Source organism: Misgurnus anguillicaudatus, chromosome 17 (genome assembly GCF_027580225.2).
Source record: "Misgurnus anguillicaudatus chromosome 17, ASM2758022v2, whole genome shotgun sequence".
NCBI lineage: Eukaryota > Metazoa > Chordata > Actinopteri > Cypriniformes > Cobitidae > Misgurnus > Misgurnus anguillicaudatus.
The window spans coordinates 21,693,410-21,711,332 of NC_073353.2; the positions used below are offsets into that span (position 1 = coordinate 21,693,410).

The 17,923-nt window shown below is 37.6% G+C and overlaps 1 protein-coding gene across 4 annotated transcripts in view; it reads right to left on the reverse strand.

Annotated features, from left to right (window-relative positions):
• acvr2aa (activin A receptor type 2Aa) overlaps positions 1–17,923 on the reverse strand; it is a 49,871-nt gene that overhangs the window by 25,855 nt on the left and 6,093 nt on the right. For 2 of the 4 annotated variants that reach the window (XM_073855171.1, XM_073855170.1), the window contains exons 2-4: positions 7,647–7,857; positions 5,019–5,125; positions 499–653 (exon numbers count right to left, since the gene is read on the reverse strand). In XM_073855171.1, the coding sequence (XP_073711272.1) occupies positions 499–653; positions 5,019–5,125; positions 7,647–7,857 (473 nt within the window). Of the gene's footprint in view, positions 1–498; positions 654–4,976; positions 5,126–7,646; positions 7,858–17,923 lie in introns of all 4 variants that reach the window. The other 2 variants (XM_073855168.1, XM_073855169.1) reach the window with 1 other exon arrangement.

A 17,923-nucleotide genomic window follows, 5' to 3' on the forward strand; every position in this document is an offset into this window, starting at 1 on the left:
TAACATCAGTCACACAGCGGGGGTAAAGGTCACCTGATTGCTCGTGTTATGTCAGCTCTGTTATCTTGCGTTTATGGTGGGACAGAAGGCCAGCGAACTGTGTCCTCACTGCTCTCTGAATCTCTTTCACTCTTTGAAACCTCTGATTCAAGTTGACGGAGTGTTTGAGAGCGAGCAAGTGTGACATTGAGCACATTAGATCGCTGAAATCACTGTCACTCACATCAACAGGAGGTGCCGCCCAAGGGAAAATAACAGCTCCCAACAGCACAGTTTCTCTTAGATTTGTGGCATGGCGGTGTTACAGTAAACACTGCCTGTTTGTAAGCTATGCTGTACAGATGGATTTTACAGCATTTTGTTGAATATGAGTGACATAAATATTAAACAAATAAATGATAAAAATGAGTCACTTTTTGATTTTGGTTAATTTTTGGCCCTAGTCTGTCTTTATATGTGCAGAACAATACATCCGTTATACTAAAGAAATTAATTTACCTGTGTGGGAACCAGAACAGGTGGATATGCCAGCTTGTGATGTCGATACATCCAGAAGGAGAGAAGAACGATGGCAGCAATGGCCATGATGGGTACAATAGAGTAGAGGAGGGTGCTGAACAGTGGAGGCTTCTGGGTAAAGGGGTTAGATGTCGCTGGAGAAAGAGACAAAATTTGAAATACAGAAAGATTAGTACAGTCACACATGCTTATACAAATCATTAAATCAGTATTTCTGTCTTGTTTTCCAGTAAATAAACTTTGAAATATCCTAAAGAGTAATCGTATACTATGTACAAGCTAATGTGATTAGCAAACAATACCCATTTACTTAAGATGAAAAATTGCATATTCAGACAATATATTTTGAACTACATTTACCCACTGGCAATAATTCTTCTAGTTTAAATCCTAAATCATACATAATATTGTGAGGTTTATGCTTAACAGATTATAATAGAAATAAAACAATCCTCCAACGGGGTCTCATTTTCTTACAGTTTTGCTTCAAAATAAATGTATTATGTTTTAAAGTTATATAAATAAACAAGACCAAAATAGTGATTAAGTAAAAGATTTTTGTCAGTCCACTGAAACCTCTTTGGAAATATTATATAAGACTAACAGCGAACAGCATACTGTACAATGCCATTATTTAATCAGCAATATTAAAATGAAACGATGTCATCAGCGTTTTATAGTATGACATCATTTTACATTAGCATTACTCAGCAGAACCTCAAAAGAGCGCTTGCTCTTAAATACCGCTGCAGAATAACACAACAGGTGCTGGATGTGAAATCTATCACCTGCATGTCACTGCATACTTTATTACCAGCACCTTTCCAACTTGCTAATTGAACTTTTTAAAAAAGTTTTGCCTTAAACAAACAGTTTGATTTTTCTGTACAGTACATGCTGCTTAACAATTGCAAATTCCTGCGGTTCAGTGTGTATAAGTGCTTTACACAAAACAGTGGGCATGCTTAGTCAGTGCACACACGTGCTTGCTCTCGGTTTCACAGCACCCAGAGATCAGACTGGGTCGTGGCGGTTGGCCAGCGATGCAGCCATTGCTCGTATTATAGAGCACTTCCTATTCACCCGGACTGACCGGGCACTAGTGTAACCCGCCCAATCGAACCTCAGCTGAACTGGTATTAGCTCTGGTCCCGTGGTGGTTACAGAGAGATCCTGTTTGCGCAATATCTTTGCTCTCTCGTGCCAGCACTGGAATTAAAGCTGGAAGTGGGTTAAGGACTCCGGATTAGCCATGCGAATAGAAAAACACATCCTCCCCCCTACAAACCCAATCTTTACTTGCTCGGTTACACAGGGCCGCCACACGCGGCCGCGGGCAATGAAAGCACCCCGGTCACGAGGTCACGAACACACTGTGTTCTGTATTTACAGAGAGAGAGAGAGAGTTCGGAGAAATTCGTATGCTCAGCGTCCCCGTGGGCTTTTGCATTTCATATCGAGATCATTCCATATGGAGTGAGTCAGTTCTAGAAATAGACTTATTACATAAGCACAAGCGAGACCCCCCCACACCCACCCTTCACCCACATCCTCCGCTACTGAAATACTGAAGACGCTCTTCTTTCTACCCAGCTGTAGTGTTAATATTCTTCAGGTGGAGCTCATAAAACTTGGGCTACTACACACAAGCAATACTGCAACCTTTTCACGAGGCCGAGGGCAGATAATAAATCACGATCGCCGAAATGTAAAAATGGCCCCTACAGGGGGCTGAAAGCAGCGGGTCACCAGAATAGAACCGCCAACACCAGCACAGGGTCTGTATTTGCTTACATGTCTCCATCCCTCATTTAGTTAAGAGGATGTTGATGTCAGTGTTTACTCAGAAGAGTAAAGAAGCCACCAGATCAGCTTAGGTAATCTAAAACACGTAGCCATCTCTGGGGCCATACATGCACGCTTTGCTGTTGAAAGGCCAAATACATTTTTAGATTTATGCATTTGGCAGATGATTTAATCCAAAGTGACGTGCAGTGTAGCCTTACAAGCTATACATTTTATCGGTGTATGTATTCCAACTAGGGCTGCATGATGCATTAAAATGACTGAAATAATGAATGCGCATATTGCAATGGTTTGCAATAACTGCATGATTTTATTACTTTAAAAAGTTATGTACAGTTAAAGTTTTAGATTGATTCAGAAAGTAGAGAGACAAAAAGGGTAACACTTTCTTTCCCAAGAAATAATTTGAAATATGTAAATTTGATATGTAATTTGTTGCAATTTTTATCATTTAAATCAATTAATCCGATACGGGCTTTTCAATTCCAATACTGTGTGTTAGCCGTGGTTGTTACTGACAAGCTTTTAAAGGACAAAGTATTATAAAAGCACCATAAACGTTTTATGCACTATATTCAAAGTCTTTTAATACACTCAATAGCTTCATGTGAAGGAACAAACACACATTTAAAAATATTTAAGTTCACAAAAACACTGGAACTTACTCGCAAACTGAATTAATCCACTGGTGAAGCGGACGGATGAAACGCGTCATTCACACATGCACACACACACAAGATAACTTAAAGGATTAGTCCATTTTCTTATAAGAAAAATCCAGATAACTTACTCACCACCATGTCATCCAAAATGTTGATGTCTTTCTTTGTTCAGTCGAGAAGAAATTATGTTTTTTGAGGAAAACATTGCAGGATTTTTCTATTTTTAATGGACTTTAATAGAGCCCAACATTTAATACTTAACTCAACACTTAACAGTTTTTTTCAACAGAGTTTTAAAGGACTATAAACAATCCCAAACGAGGCATAAGGGTCTTATCTAGCAAAACGATTGTCATTTTTGATAATAAAAATAACAAATATACACTTTTAAAGCACAACGTCTCGTCATGTAGATCCGGTCGTGATGCGCCAGCTGACCCCACGCAATATGTCATGACGTCAAGAGGTCACAGAGGACGAACGCGAAACTCCGCCCCAGTGATTACAAGTGTCTTGAAAGAGGACTACGTTTGTTGTATGTCAACTGATACTAATTAATGTCTTTGTGGCAGTTTATTGTTTAAAATGGTCTGAAATGTGCGTTTTATATATGTAACACGTGACCTCCCTACGTCACTACGCATTTACGTTAGGTCGCGCTGAACCGGACCCAGACGAAAAGCTGTGGTCCAAAAGTACATATTTTTCACCTTTCTTGTCAAAAATTACAATCGTTTCACTAAATAAGACCCTTATGCCTCGTTTGGGATTGTTTATAGTCCTTTGAAACTCCAAGTATTAATTCTTGGTGTCTATTAAAGTCCACCAAAATGAGAAAAATTTTGCAATGTTTTCTTCAAAAAACACAATTTCCTCTCGACCGAACAAAGAAAGACATCAACACCTCGGATGACATGGTGGTGAGCAAACTATCCGGACTCTTCCCTCAAGAAAATGGAATATTCCTTTAATAATTTAGGCGCATCAATTCTGCACCCCGAATTTGCATAAAAAGTCTGGTCAAGTGCATAATTCCCAAAATAACCATCTGCACACTAAAGTTTTTTACTATTGATTTTTACATGTAAAATTATACTAGATGTAGCAGGAAGCACTATACACATTTAATTACAGTAGTATCGGGCAGGTATCGGCATCGACTGATATTCGGAATTCGGGTAGCGGAATCGAAAAGGTGGTATTGGGACATCCCTATTTTCCATCATTATCATGCAGCCCTAAATCAAACCCACATGATTTACATTGCTAGCCCCATGAAGTTACTCTAAAAAAACAAAGACGGCAAAACTACACTGATGCAAAGAAAGTTCATTTTTTCAATATCAACTTTATCTTCTATCTTTCCATGTAACAGCTAATATCACCTACATATCAACTGCATGCAGGGCTCCAGGCAAAAACAAAAATAGAGAACTGTGCACTCCTAAAATTAAACATTAAGAGCCAAATGGCTTGTTGCCAAATTATGCAATCGCTCAACATAGATGCACTACTGTCAGTTCTCATAATCTGTTTGTCGAGTGAATACTGAGAGTTTGTTACTTTTTAAGTAATCCTGGTTATATACATGCCACATAACCATCGCTCGACCCTTTAGTTTCCCCATTATAACCAAATCATCCTTGACTAGTTGTCCACAAATGCTTCTGACTGAGCTACGAGCTTTATTTCACACGTTTTTTCAGCTGCGTGGGAGCACAGCTCAGAGGGAGTGCTGTTCACAAATCAGAACATAAAAAGTGGTTTGTAACAGGTAAGACAAAACAGTAGGCTTGATATGACTTTAAACAAGCATGGTCATGCATAAACGCCTGAGAGACACGTCTAGGTAATTGATGATTTTAATGATGAAGTTGAGAAATATAAGGTTTGGTGAGACACAAAGACCGAAAGGGTTCACATCAACACCAGCACAATAACTGGAGAAGGGGTCATGGGACATGGGCAAAGCTAAAGAACTTTTAGTACCCTTAAAGACTTTGCTGTTTGTGTCGATGCCGGGATCCTTACACGGAACTGGCGTGTTGGGGTTGTAGAAGAACTTCTCGTTGCACATGTTGCCTTCACAGCAGCAGAAAAACACGTCTGGTTCCTCCTTCTTCTCCACACACTCGGTGCTAAAAGACCAAAAACAAACAGATATGTAAGGGTTTGGCAGAAATGCACTATGAAAGAAAGTGCACTATGATGTCTACGTGCAATCGTTTGGCCACGTGGATGAGAAAATGTGTGTTCAGTACGATCGACACCCAAGGCGCATAACAATACAACATACCGAACGTACCATACCTCCCATCGTTCATAATATGGTTATACATGTAAAATTCAATACAGTGTTTGCTTCCGAAGCTGACAAACTAAATCACTGTTGTCGTTTAGCCTGTTTGTCGACCTTGAGTTTTCGACCAGCACCATGCACTCACAAAAGTCTTTATTTCCAAATCAAAACCATTATATGGCAAAACAAAGGCGGCACAACTTTTGAGGAAATTTAGATGTGCAATATCTGTGACCTGACATGTCTATTAAGACTTCCGCGGGTCAGCGAGCTTACAAATAAGTAAATACACCAGGGCGTTAAGTGCTTAAACCTAGGAGATACTTTTTTTATTTGGGCAGCCCACATCAAAGCTGAGCTTTTCAGGTTGGCTTAAAGAACATAAACAAAGCTTAGCAAAACACAAACAATCCTAAAGATACACACACACAGGTACAACTGAACAAACAAGAGGGGAGTGGATAACATTCCGGAGGCATTTTACCTGGAATGAAGCCAAAGGGAAAATGAAACTTGCTGCTGTTTATATTTGCTACGTACACGCGCCATTAGGCGCCCACACAGCTTGTCAAGCTACCAAAAGACTTGACATGGAATCTCAATGTACGTTTAAAAAAAAACTAAACGTTTCGAGTGAGAGAGGTAAACAGGTTCAGTAGCATGCTAGGACAGGAGAAGTGCTGCCACCTTTGCACGCTATCCAAACACTCGGTTAAATAAAAAAAATCTTCTTGCTAGTGCTAGCTGTTGCATAGGGGCAGACGTGCAGTGTGTTTTTATATCGCCCCTATTACGGTCAGCAGTACAGGGTAATTAGATCTCAGCAAGAAAACATGTTTACACAAGACTTTATCTCAAATACTGCTAAAAATATGTGTCATCTCAAAAGCAAGTTGTTTATTTGAATGAATATGTTTAGTATTTTGTTTTGTATTCATGATATATTGTGCATAGCAAGAGGACAGGCAATTTCTCAATACTCAAGGAATTACAAACATTTTGTAATATTTATGTAACACTTTCCTTAATGCAGATTGAGATAGATAGATAGTAATAATAATAACTTTTTATTATTATTTGCGTCGCCCGATAAATCTTTTTATTCAGACAGTACATTTTTCTGTTACTTAAATTTGTTGTTTGTAATGAAAAGACACTCACTTTTTAAGATGACGTTATGTTGTGTTACACTGGTGCGCAGTAGGGCTGCTCGATTATGGGGAAATCATAATCCCGAATATTTAACCCGATTACTTAATGACTGTAAAAACATGCATATACAGTACTGTGCAAAAGTCTTAGGCCACCACCATCAGCTTTGTTGTTTTAGCAAAGTTTTAATGTCCATCCTTATTTATTTTTCACTCTTTTTATTAAGATACAAACAGAAAATACAGGAAATATGTACACAAAATTAAAAACAAAACAATTTTCAGAACTAAATGTCTTCTTCAGGCATCAGTCCGTATTTAGTGTGACTTCTCTTTGCACAAAACACATCTTGAGCTTTTTTGAGGAGAATTAGAAATTAGGATTTAATTTCATTTAGGTTTAAGAGATCTTGCAGCTGCCTGCTATTGCTCAAGTTGAAGGGGAGTTTACCCTAAATATTTGACACTTCAGCTTTTATACTGTTTTTTATTAAATACTACACAAAAATGTCCTGCATTTTCTATTTGTATTCTAATAAAGAGACATAATACTGCATAAAGAGAGAAATAATTATATATGATCACAATTGCAAAAAATGCTAATGGTAGCATGGTGGACTAACTGTGGGTTCACACCAGCCGCGTTTGAGGAGTCAAATTCACGTCTACCGCGTCTAGTTTGCCGCTTGAACATTTTGGGTTTACTCGCTTCATTTGCGCACAAAAGCTGCGCGTGAAATTCTAGTCATTGAGACATTCACGTGGAAATTTGCATCATGGCAGGGGCTTCTGGGACTCTGCTCGCATCCTGTAACCACATTACTACTAGAGCAAGCTCGTGACTGGTTAACGCGGCTCGTTTTTTCCACCAAACTTCAAATTTTTCAACTTGCGCGTTTGCCGCGGCAAAGCCCAATTCGCGCCATTCAAGCAAACTAGACGCGTGAATGAGGCGGAATCGCGCCTACCGCACTAAACACCTGCAAGACCTCTTCCCATTGACTTAACATTGAAATCACTCGTGCTTGACGCTTCTACCGCGGCTGGTGTGAATGCAGCATAAGACATTTGCACAGTACTGTATATCGGCCATACTGCTTTTCAATATCAGTATCAGCCATAAAAAAAATCCATATCGGTCGACCACTAATAGACACACAGATAGATCATATTGGTTCATTGGTTACATTACACAGGCACACATGTTACCTGTCATAGCAGTTGACATCATCAAGCCAGCAGCCTTGCTTTACTATTTCAACCGATCCTGACACATTTCTCCAAGTTGCGAAGCAATGAAGTCTCTTGTCTTTCTCTCCTACACATGACTCAATGCTGCTCCGGTTCCCTCGGTTCTCCAGGCTGGGGTTGTAGTTGTAGAACACACACTCTTGTGTTTCTGAGCGGCCGAGAATGGCACCTGAAACCAGAAGCAGAGGAGATAAATGTTAGACATATAAAACACAAAACATTACAGACTGCCATTGACTAACAGACACATGCAACTCAGAGAAAAAAAAGACTTAAATCTTAAATATTTGGCCTGCTGTAAAAAAACTCAAATTTAACTAGGAACCAAATATATGTAATCTCTAAAAGTGAAATCCACAGACAGGACCTCAAACTGTTAGCAGAAACTGCTCATGTGAATCCCTATGGTTAAGAAAAAAGTAAACAAGTGTGTCGTGGTTAACCAAAACAACAAACTTAGAGAAGTGACTGTGATTAACACTGAAAGGCCGTTCTAAAACAGGATGTGGTGAAAGGCGGTTTCTCGACTACTTCCTGAAACAACCACAACTTTGATCACGTGTGTACACGACTCTGATATTATAACCCTTATGAAGAAAACACGCCATGTCATCACTATCATTTAACACACAAGATGGAGACCTTCTAGAATATTTCATGAACAAAACCAGCATGCACGGCTTCATTGAGCTAAATATGGACTTCACTTACTTACTTCTGCCTGCTTTAAAATCATTTGTTTAAACAGTTCTAATTATGGAAATATTTTTATAATGAGTTTTTATAAGCACCACTTCAAAGTTGCATTCATTAATGCCAAAGGCAAAAGAGAATTGTACAAGTCTCTGTCTTTCTTGTTGATACTGTATAGCATACTATATTGTGGGCGAAGAAAAACTTCAAAAATTTAATCTTTCACTGACTTAGATTTGTCACTGTGATGAAGAATCATTGGGAATTAAGACACAAGTCAACATCATAGCTGACGTTCAGATACTGTGCCACAAAAAAAAAACAGATTTAGGTATTTAGGTTTAATAGATTTAGGTAAAATATCTCAAATGTGGTTGGCCATAATTAAATTAAAGGAACTAAAAGGCACCACTTGCGCACGTGCTAAAGAAACCGAGAAGAAACGTCCAGATCATACTGTTGCAATCAAGCTGTAACAGGAACATTACTCCTGCATTCTTCAAATGTCACAAACAGCACCTCAGGCAGTATACTAAAAAAATACCCAGGTCACACTTGCCGTTTGCGGACATCTCTCCCTTTGCAGAAATTTATCATGAGGTATGTGCACAATATAATCCACTCTTGAAAAGCAGTCCAACAAGAGCTTTATTGCACAGCAGTATTTTATTACAGTGTCAACAACTTAAAAATGGTTTATTAAAAACAAAGGCGCACACACACACACAGCTAAAATCAGAACCACAATTGAATTACTATTGAAAATATATATATATATTGTGCATATTGTTTTGTGTCATGCTGCATAAAAAACAATGCAAGACATCCAATTATTTTTAAAACTGTGGCAAAATGTTAAAAATGTAAAGGTCAGTGAAATTTAAATGACCCTGCATAGTTTTGTTGTGTTAAACTATAGATTTACTAAATGCAGAACTCTGTAGAAAGAAAAACATGGTTTTAATATTATTTAACAAGTTGAAATGCTGGCATGAACTATTTTGCTGGGAATTAATTTACTATTTGCATGTTAGTGGGATTAAATTCCCAGGATTTGTTCCAAAGGCACAAGACACTAGTATCAGGATTAGTAGGGAAATCTGCTGAAAATTTTTGTAACATCTACACAAAGGCAGAGGAGCGTAGTGCAGAAGATATATATTAAAAATAAACAGAGAAACAATCATATTTAAAGAATTTAAATGAAAAGATAGGGCACCCTATTACTCTAATGCCTCCATTAGAAAACAACTGGATGAAATAAAGTTGCAAATAAAAAAGAAATCCACCAACAACTAGACGAATAAAAAATCGTTGAGCCCATATTTCATGACTGCTCTTATTCGTCAACAGTCATCTGTCGAATAGCTCTCGGTTTTTAATATGAGACGCTGGGAAACAGCCTCCTTTGAGTCAGCAGGATTATATGAAGTAAAATTGCAGAGCGAAATTTAAATTTAAGTGGCTTGTGGAAGAAGTACTTAAAACTAAAGAATACTCTCTAAAACTGGTCCATGAATGACAGCCAATACCACACATGGAAATTCAAGGTTCTCCAATACAGCTTTCCCAGAGCAAACAAACTCAAACAACAGTTAACCTGTATATTTGAAACTAAGGGCCCTACCTTATACACAGCACAATGCAGGCGATTGCGCCCTTGACCACCTAAACCCTGGCCTATAGTCAGCGCCAGCGGCGCAGTATTTTTTTATTTATTTAAAGACCTTGTTAGTAATATGTGCACAACGTGTACACTCTGCTTATTATGTGGTAAAATGAAAGGATTACAATGTAAAAGATTATTATTGTGTACCTACATAAAGGATAAATTCCTGTTATAATGGATAGTCATTGCATGTATCAAAATGATCTATTTAAAGTAATCCGCCATGGTGCAAAACAAACTGGCTTTTAAAGGGAATAAGTAAGACTGTTTTTTGCATATTAAGCCCAATACAATCTCATGAGAATAGGTACAACGCTTTTAGACCATGCGCATGGCGAACAAACCTTTTTTTCCGTCGGACAGTGCTTAAACCATGCACTTAGAACGTTAAAATTGGGCCCTAATTGTGACCAGCTGCAATGTTTTTGATTGGCTTGTCCGTAAACTCAGACTAGAAAACTATTAGAAGTGAGCTAGTGATGGCATGTTTGGCTCACATAACATACATTAACATTTTATCCGGAACAACTTGCAATGCATTCTGGCTTCACATCTAAGTACATGCAATCCCAAAGAAATCATAAAAAAGAGATCTAATATCAACTAACCTAATGTAATACTTGTCCAATACAACATAGCAGTCTATAAAATTTGTTGAACCCCATAGGGTTATGTTTAGTTTAAGTAATGCACATTTTTAATTATTATGCATTTGAGAAAAGACACCTTGGTGCCATTACTACAGTATAAAATGGTTATTTCAATTTTTACAGTTATGGATGCAATCTCTGATGAGCTTTAAAATGAGTCACTTACAGATCAGCACACCATTGTTACACTCCACTTATGTAGTAAGTATGGCAAGATCCGTTATTCATCCGTTTGCATCTGATAGCGGTTTCTTTTTCCTCTCACTTCAATTGCACATTATTATTTACCTTTTATCTAAACATACACATTTGTTTATCTATAATTTTCATTTGTATAGAGCCATACTAAACATAAGAAAACTTGCAGTACAAATGTGCTCAAAACTGTATAACCTTTTAATGAAAATCATTGCATCCCTAATATGCAACATATGAACTACAGGAACAGATATTTTTGATCCTATACTGTAACTATTTAGCATCCCATCAAACTATTCTGCTGAACTCATACAATGCAACAGACCAAAAAAGATCCAGTCCACAACCTGACAAACAAGTACTTTATGTATATTGATGAATACAGAAACACTTTTATGTTAACATTGAAACTCCTCTATAAAACAAACATTCCAAATATGCATCACAAAACTTCAAGAAACTTTTATAGCATAGTTGGGCTACCAAGCGACCTTTAAATTTTCCATCATAAATGCATGCTTCTAAAGATTTTACCAAAGCCATATACTGGATATGATTTTGTGGCCATTTATAACAGTTACCATTGTATCAAGTTAAATTTTCATGTATTAAGTGTGCTTGCAAAAGCACACTTATTGTTCTTCTTAAGTTTTATTATTCTTATTATTATTCCCGGGTAGATTTTTTGTGTCAGCTCTAGCGACCAGACCGTTTGACGCAGAGACACCGTTCAAACTTTAAAATGTTCGGGCAGTACCGGTGTAAGTTGCTTGAGAGGATGAAGTCACAGATCCATGTCGTTCGGCCGCCATATTGGAGAGAACACAAAACCTTAAAAAAGTTTCACAGGTCACAAATTTTGTCCAAACTTTATGAAATTCCACGTACGCGATCCTTGGACCGAGCCTCACAAAAGTTACTAGAAGGATTTTTGATTTTCGGAAGCGTTTGCGCGCCACAGCCCAAACTAAATGTGCGTCAACGCCGCCAAAACAGGAAGTAGTTCAAATCTCAATATGTCTGTAACATTTACTAACCAAAATTTTTATATGAACTCTTTACTCCAATGTGAAGATGCCCAAGATAAAAAAACATTGCAGTAACATGTCTATATTATGTTATTTTCACTTTAAAATGTCCAATTAAAACCTGTGTAAAAATAAAAAATGTCATTAGCCTTTACCAGTAGAGGGCAGCCTTTACGTTCAAACGTGTTTTTTAGACAGAATGTAAAGATAGCGGCAGCCATCTTTAGAAGCTAAGCTAACAGGCTATGGCTCCGTGGAAAAGTTTGAATAACAATGGCGGGATGTAGTTTTAATGTTAAAATGGCAAAATGGAATTTAAAAGAGCTTTTGAGAGAATCTGTGTTCCTTTAAGAGCCACAATACAGCGAAGAGCTGAGGAAGAGAAAGCAGAGAAGCCCGGAGAAGAGGCGACACCCTCAGACTCTGCTGCGAGCCCGTGGAGGACTCAGTAACCTCGGCTGCCACCCACTCTTCGTATCGTATATGGACAGATTCCTGGATACATATTTTTAGAATCGTAAACTTCATCTTATTCACTATACAGTATGCGGTTTCGGACGCAAAACTGCAAATGGATTTTGTATTCTGAATGCTTGAATCAACGCGAGCTCTCTGGAGAACGTGCATTTTCACATACAGGTAGGAATTATATGATTCAGACATATTTTAATCCCTTTCTTTTATTTCAGTGATATATGGCACGACAAGTTTAATTCCCTTTTTCATCAATGTAATACATTGTAAACGTATTAGTTTGTAAAGACGTCAGTTTCGCGTCCTCGCGTAGCAGTGATCGTTTGGCATCGGTATTTTAATGAATTACGAAATTTGTATTTTATTTTTAAATTGCTATCTTGTGTTTCTGGCGCATTCGCGGATTAATGACTCATTTGAGTCGTTTTCATTACAAAGTGTTGCAAATAAATGAGTCTTTTGAGTCGACTCTTTACAAAGCGAATGGGCCAAATGTTTTAAAGTGGTTCGCGAATCAGTTTGAATGAATTGTTCAGATCGCTTCAAACACGGAATCGTCCGAAGCTGTTTTACTCGTAACCTATGTAGAAACACGCAGAATATAACCAGTGTTGGGTGACGTGGAAATGAATTTACCAATCTTTTAACTAAAAGCGAAACTTCACACATGTACCCGCCATTACATACGCGCGACCGCCGACCTGTTCGTCGTCAGACACAGTTAAACGCGTGCAACCTCCAGAAACACTGTAGCACAGATTGAAGAAAATCCATCGATGATTGACGTCTGATTCGCTGTTTAATGTACTGTATGATGTAAGTGATTCTCTCAAAACACACGTGACATGACAACGTAAGAAAACATGAGTTTTGTTTTAGTGTAAACTGTCAATGTCCTCAGACCATCTTAGGAGATTCCAACTTTATACATATACAAAACTGTTGTCAGTTTACTTGTCTGATATTTCAGCTAGTTACAAGCTACATCAACATTGAGACTAAAGTTAATTTGTTAATTTGAAATGCTTGTCTATTCTGTGCTTGTATTCTTTTTCTGTACTGTTGGTGTATGTTGCAGTTTTACACATACTGTAGAAGTGCCCTTCATAAGTGTTTGTTGTGGAGTCAAGAAATGTCTAAACATTAAAAGATGAACATGAGACAAAAGTACAGAATCTGTCACATTATTTTTTTTAATGGGCACTGAGCTGTGTCCTGATTGTTTACACATGAAAAGCATAAAATATGTAGGATCAGTTTGATTCACTTATGTGCATTTGTGTACAATACACATAAGTCAGCATTTAATGCTGTTGTTCTTTGTTGTTAAAGCATGTATGTGTTGAAACATAAACAAAGGTTAATAAAATGTGACATTCTAAACTTCTGGCATACTGATATTTATCTTACCAATTTCTGGTCTCCACATCAAACAGAAAAAGCTTGTCTTTATTGTTCTGATACTTATGGAGGGCACTGCGTGTGTGTGGGTGTGTGTGTGGGTGTGTGTGTGGGTGTGTGCGTGTGTGTGCGTGTGTGTATGTGTGTGTGCGTGTGTGTGTGCGTGTGTGTGCATATATCTAGATTTATTTTTTCATGAGTAACTAGTAACTCGCTACTTGAGTATTATTTTCATTGCATACTTTTTACTTCTACTTGAGTAATTATTTATTTAGTTACTTTTACTTTAACTTCAGTAAAGTTTTTGGCTACTCTTTGCACCTCTGTTAAAATCTTCATGAATCTAGGCTGAGTTTGCCACGTTGAAGCCTAAATAATCAGACAGATAGTAAGTTAATCGCCCATCGCTCACAGCCCAGCACCTGCATCACTGCATGCGTATCGCGCTGACAAACATACACCTGATTTTACTGCCCTGACGAAATCTAAAAGTATAATTTCTCTTATTAGAAGCTAGCCTAATGTTTGCCAGCTATTAAAATGGCGGTTATAGTTTAAATAGAGGTCGTGAAATAATTAGCATTGACAAAAAACTGCATAAAACAATGTTATATTCCATATTATAAACTTTTGGTTATGTGTACTTAAGTGAGTAAATAAGTTAACCGCAAAAACTAAATGTGCGTCGATGCCGCCAAAACAGGAAGTAGTTTATCTCAGGAACGCTTTCACGTATTGAAACCAAACTTTGTACATGAACTTGAGACTCCAATGTGAAGATGCACAAACTAAATCGGCGGCACCAGAGCAAGCACACTTTTGCAGTTCGTCCCGAAATGCATTTTCTAGTTTTAATTGCATTTTCTTTGTGCTGGAAACATCAGTTTCTACTCAAATCAGTCAATCATTAACATGCATTGATTTTGGAACAAGCTAAATCCACTAACACAAAATACCTGCATAATTCTCACCTTCTTAGTTACAATTAAGATAAACAATTAAGAGTTAATTCTGGATTAACCACTGTTGGGCAAAAATCCATTACTAGTACACGCTACAGTAATAATATTAACGTTACTATTCAAGAAATTGCTCGAACACTGATGACACTGAGCCACATAGGATGGTTGTAGCCCTACAAAAGCTAACAAATCAAAAAGACTAGGGCCGTTTCTCAATTTGTGTTCTTGTCTGTACTTGTGTTCTAGTCTAGTGGCTCAAATACTGTTCCAATTCAAAGTTTGCATCTATCCAAGTTCACACAACATCCCCGGATGTGTTATTGATCCGCTCTTTTGATTGAGGATGCATCAGAAAGTGACTTGTGTGGACAGCCAAGTTTCCCAGAATGCATTTTGTATCAACTGCAATAGAGCTCATAACCTTTACAATATTAGAAATATTTCTTTCTGTGTCATAAAATGTGGTTTAAGAGCTGTTCAGTCGAGAATATATATGAATAAACTTCAAAATCTGTGGTCAGTTAGTAAAGATGACGCCTATAATTAAATTTCCTCTGACGATTTCAATGTTTTTTTCATTTCATGTTGTAAAAACGTTTTATTAAAATAAATGGTTGTGTTTTTTATGTTTCATTTTCTAATAAATACTTTAAAGCTAATCAGTGTATGCACATGTTGCCTGAACCACATATTCATATTAACATTTTTTTTTTTGCATATAATACATTTGGGTTTATTATAATAGTACATTAAAATAAGAATAGGCTCACGTCCTCCCGTCGTCTCAGGAGTTCATTCTTCTGAGTTTAAACTTGCAAGTCCGACCTACGAAGGACGCAAGTCCGACCTACGAAGGACGCAGGTCCGACCTACGAAGGACGCAGGTCCGACCTACGAGGGACGCAGGTCCGACCTACGAAGGACGCAAGTCCGACCTACAACCAACTCATTCTTGGCATTGAGAAATGTTGGCGTTCTAGATTTTAATCATGTACAGAAAGCTCAACATGCAAAATCAACCCTTCTAAGATTACGGCAGATACCAGATACTGTTGTACTGGTGGGTCAAACAATGCAATATAGGATAATGCTATTTTCTATATTTTGTGTGTGTGTGTGCGTGCGTGCGTATAGTATACAGTGCAAAGGGGAAAATAAAGCCTAAATTCATTTTTAATTATTAACAATTTTACAATAAATAAAAAAACACAGTTTTCAGATTATTTAAGGGTTCATTCAAGTCACTGTGTGCATGAATCCTATTTTTTTTATTTTTATAATGAATCCAAAAACAAAATAAGCGTGACATAATTTACCCACCAACACATTCAGGTATACATGCAAACAGTGAATCAGCTGTCAGTTATGTTTATCAGATTGTTTGCTACAAATCTATTTAATTTGCTTTGCCTCCGTCGAACCCCCCCCCCCCCAATCACAACCAGATCATGGCTGCCACCACCAGAGAACTATCTGAAACCTCTACTGTGCTCCTATCCGAATGTAAGATCACATATCTATGACTGCATGACATGATATGAACAATCTCATTCACATTTTGGGCCTTGCTAATTTAAATATTCAGGGCAGGTACAAATCTGAACCACTGGACCAGTAAACGTTGACCCCTGCAAATGCTTCAGCTCATGCGTACACATTAATAACTGCATCAGTTTTCCCTTTTTTATCCTTCACTGAAGGTTGCTGGTAAACAAAATAAAATGTATTTTAACTGGTGAAATAAAAGACCACATTTTCCGACACTCTTGCAGACCTGTTTTAAAGGTGGAAACCACAACCAGTCTTAAAACGTTTGATTTGTTTGCAAAACTCTTCATATGCAGAATATTGGGACAAAGCAGATCTTTACAGGCTTGAACACATCTACTGTTACAGTAAGGAACTGATGCATTTAATATACGTGGCATAACTCAATATTTACTCTATCATGACTTAACCACACAATCATCTATCACAAAGAAAACGTGAACACTATGCCACGGGACAAAGCAAATCTTTAGAGGACAAAGGCAGCACATTTGATGTCAAATAGCCCTTCCGTCAGCAGTGGTCAACTGTGGTTGTAAATTATTCACAGAGGCATCTGCATCTTGGGCAACAATGGCTGCAACCTGCCTATGTCATGGAAGTCCAGTTGGTGAGGATCAAAATACACTGCAAAGCAACACAAGGTCAAGCTATCAATCACACATTAGCACTTTAAAGGGATACTTCACCGATTTAGCATTCAGCTTTGTATCTGTAGAAACCCGGCAGTATTACTGAATGACCATGTTTCCCTCCATCATTTCCCCCTGAGAGGAGAGATATCTGCATTTTGGTTCTGCAAAAAAGTCCTCCGATGATGCAAAAATCGTCATATTACATCATCGGAGGACTTTTTTGCAGAACCAAAATGCAGATATCTCTCCTCTCAGGGGGAAATGATGGAGGGAAACATGGTCATTCAGTAATACTGCCGGGTTTCTACAGATACAAAGCTGAATGCTAAATCGGTGAAGTATCCCTTTAAACAAAAGATAAACAAATGGAAAAATCCAATGCATTTGCAACATCGAGGTTGCATGGATCAATACAGAAATAAACTGAATGCAGAACTTTCAACATGCAGGACAAGAGGAGGGTAATGAACAAGTATGTTTTAAAACGTGTCAGTCCAGTCTTCTGTTAGAATATTTGCTCTTTGTGACTTAATTTATTAATAAATATTGTATTATAAAAGTACATGGTTTATATCAACATCTGATATCATGAAAAAGTTTATCCGATTGTCATTAAAGAAACAGGGTGCAGCCAAGAACACGGATTACATCCGGATAAAGATACTTTGCTTAAAAAAACATTCAATAAAAAGATCAAAAAGGCAAGTACAGTACGGCCAAAGTTACACCCATTTATTTCACGTTTTCCTTGATACGGCTTGCCCAGAATGGACTTCACGGTTGCTTTGACACTAAAAGCATAATCCCTTAAAATTCAACACTTGTTATTATAAAGTACAGGATCTCTGCCATACAAATCAGAGATCAGCTTTTTTTTTAAAGTACGGCCCATGGTGAGACTTTCAACTATTAATGTGTAATAGATTTTGGGCTTCATCTGGACTTTGACATTAAATTATGTTTGTTTATTTCAAATT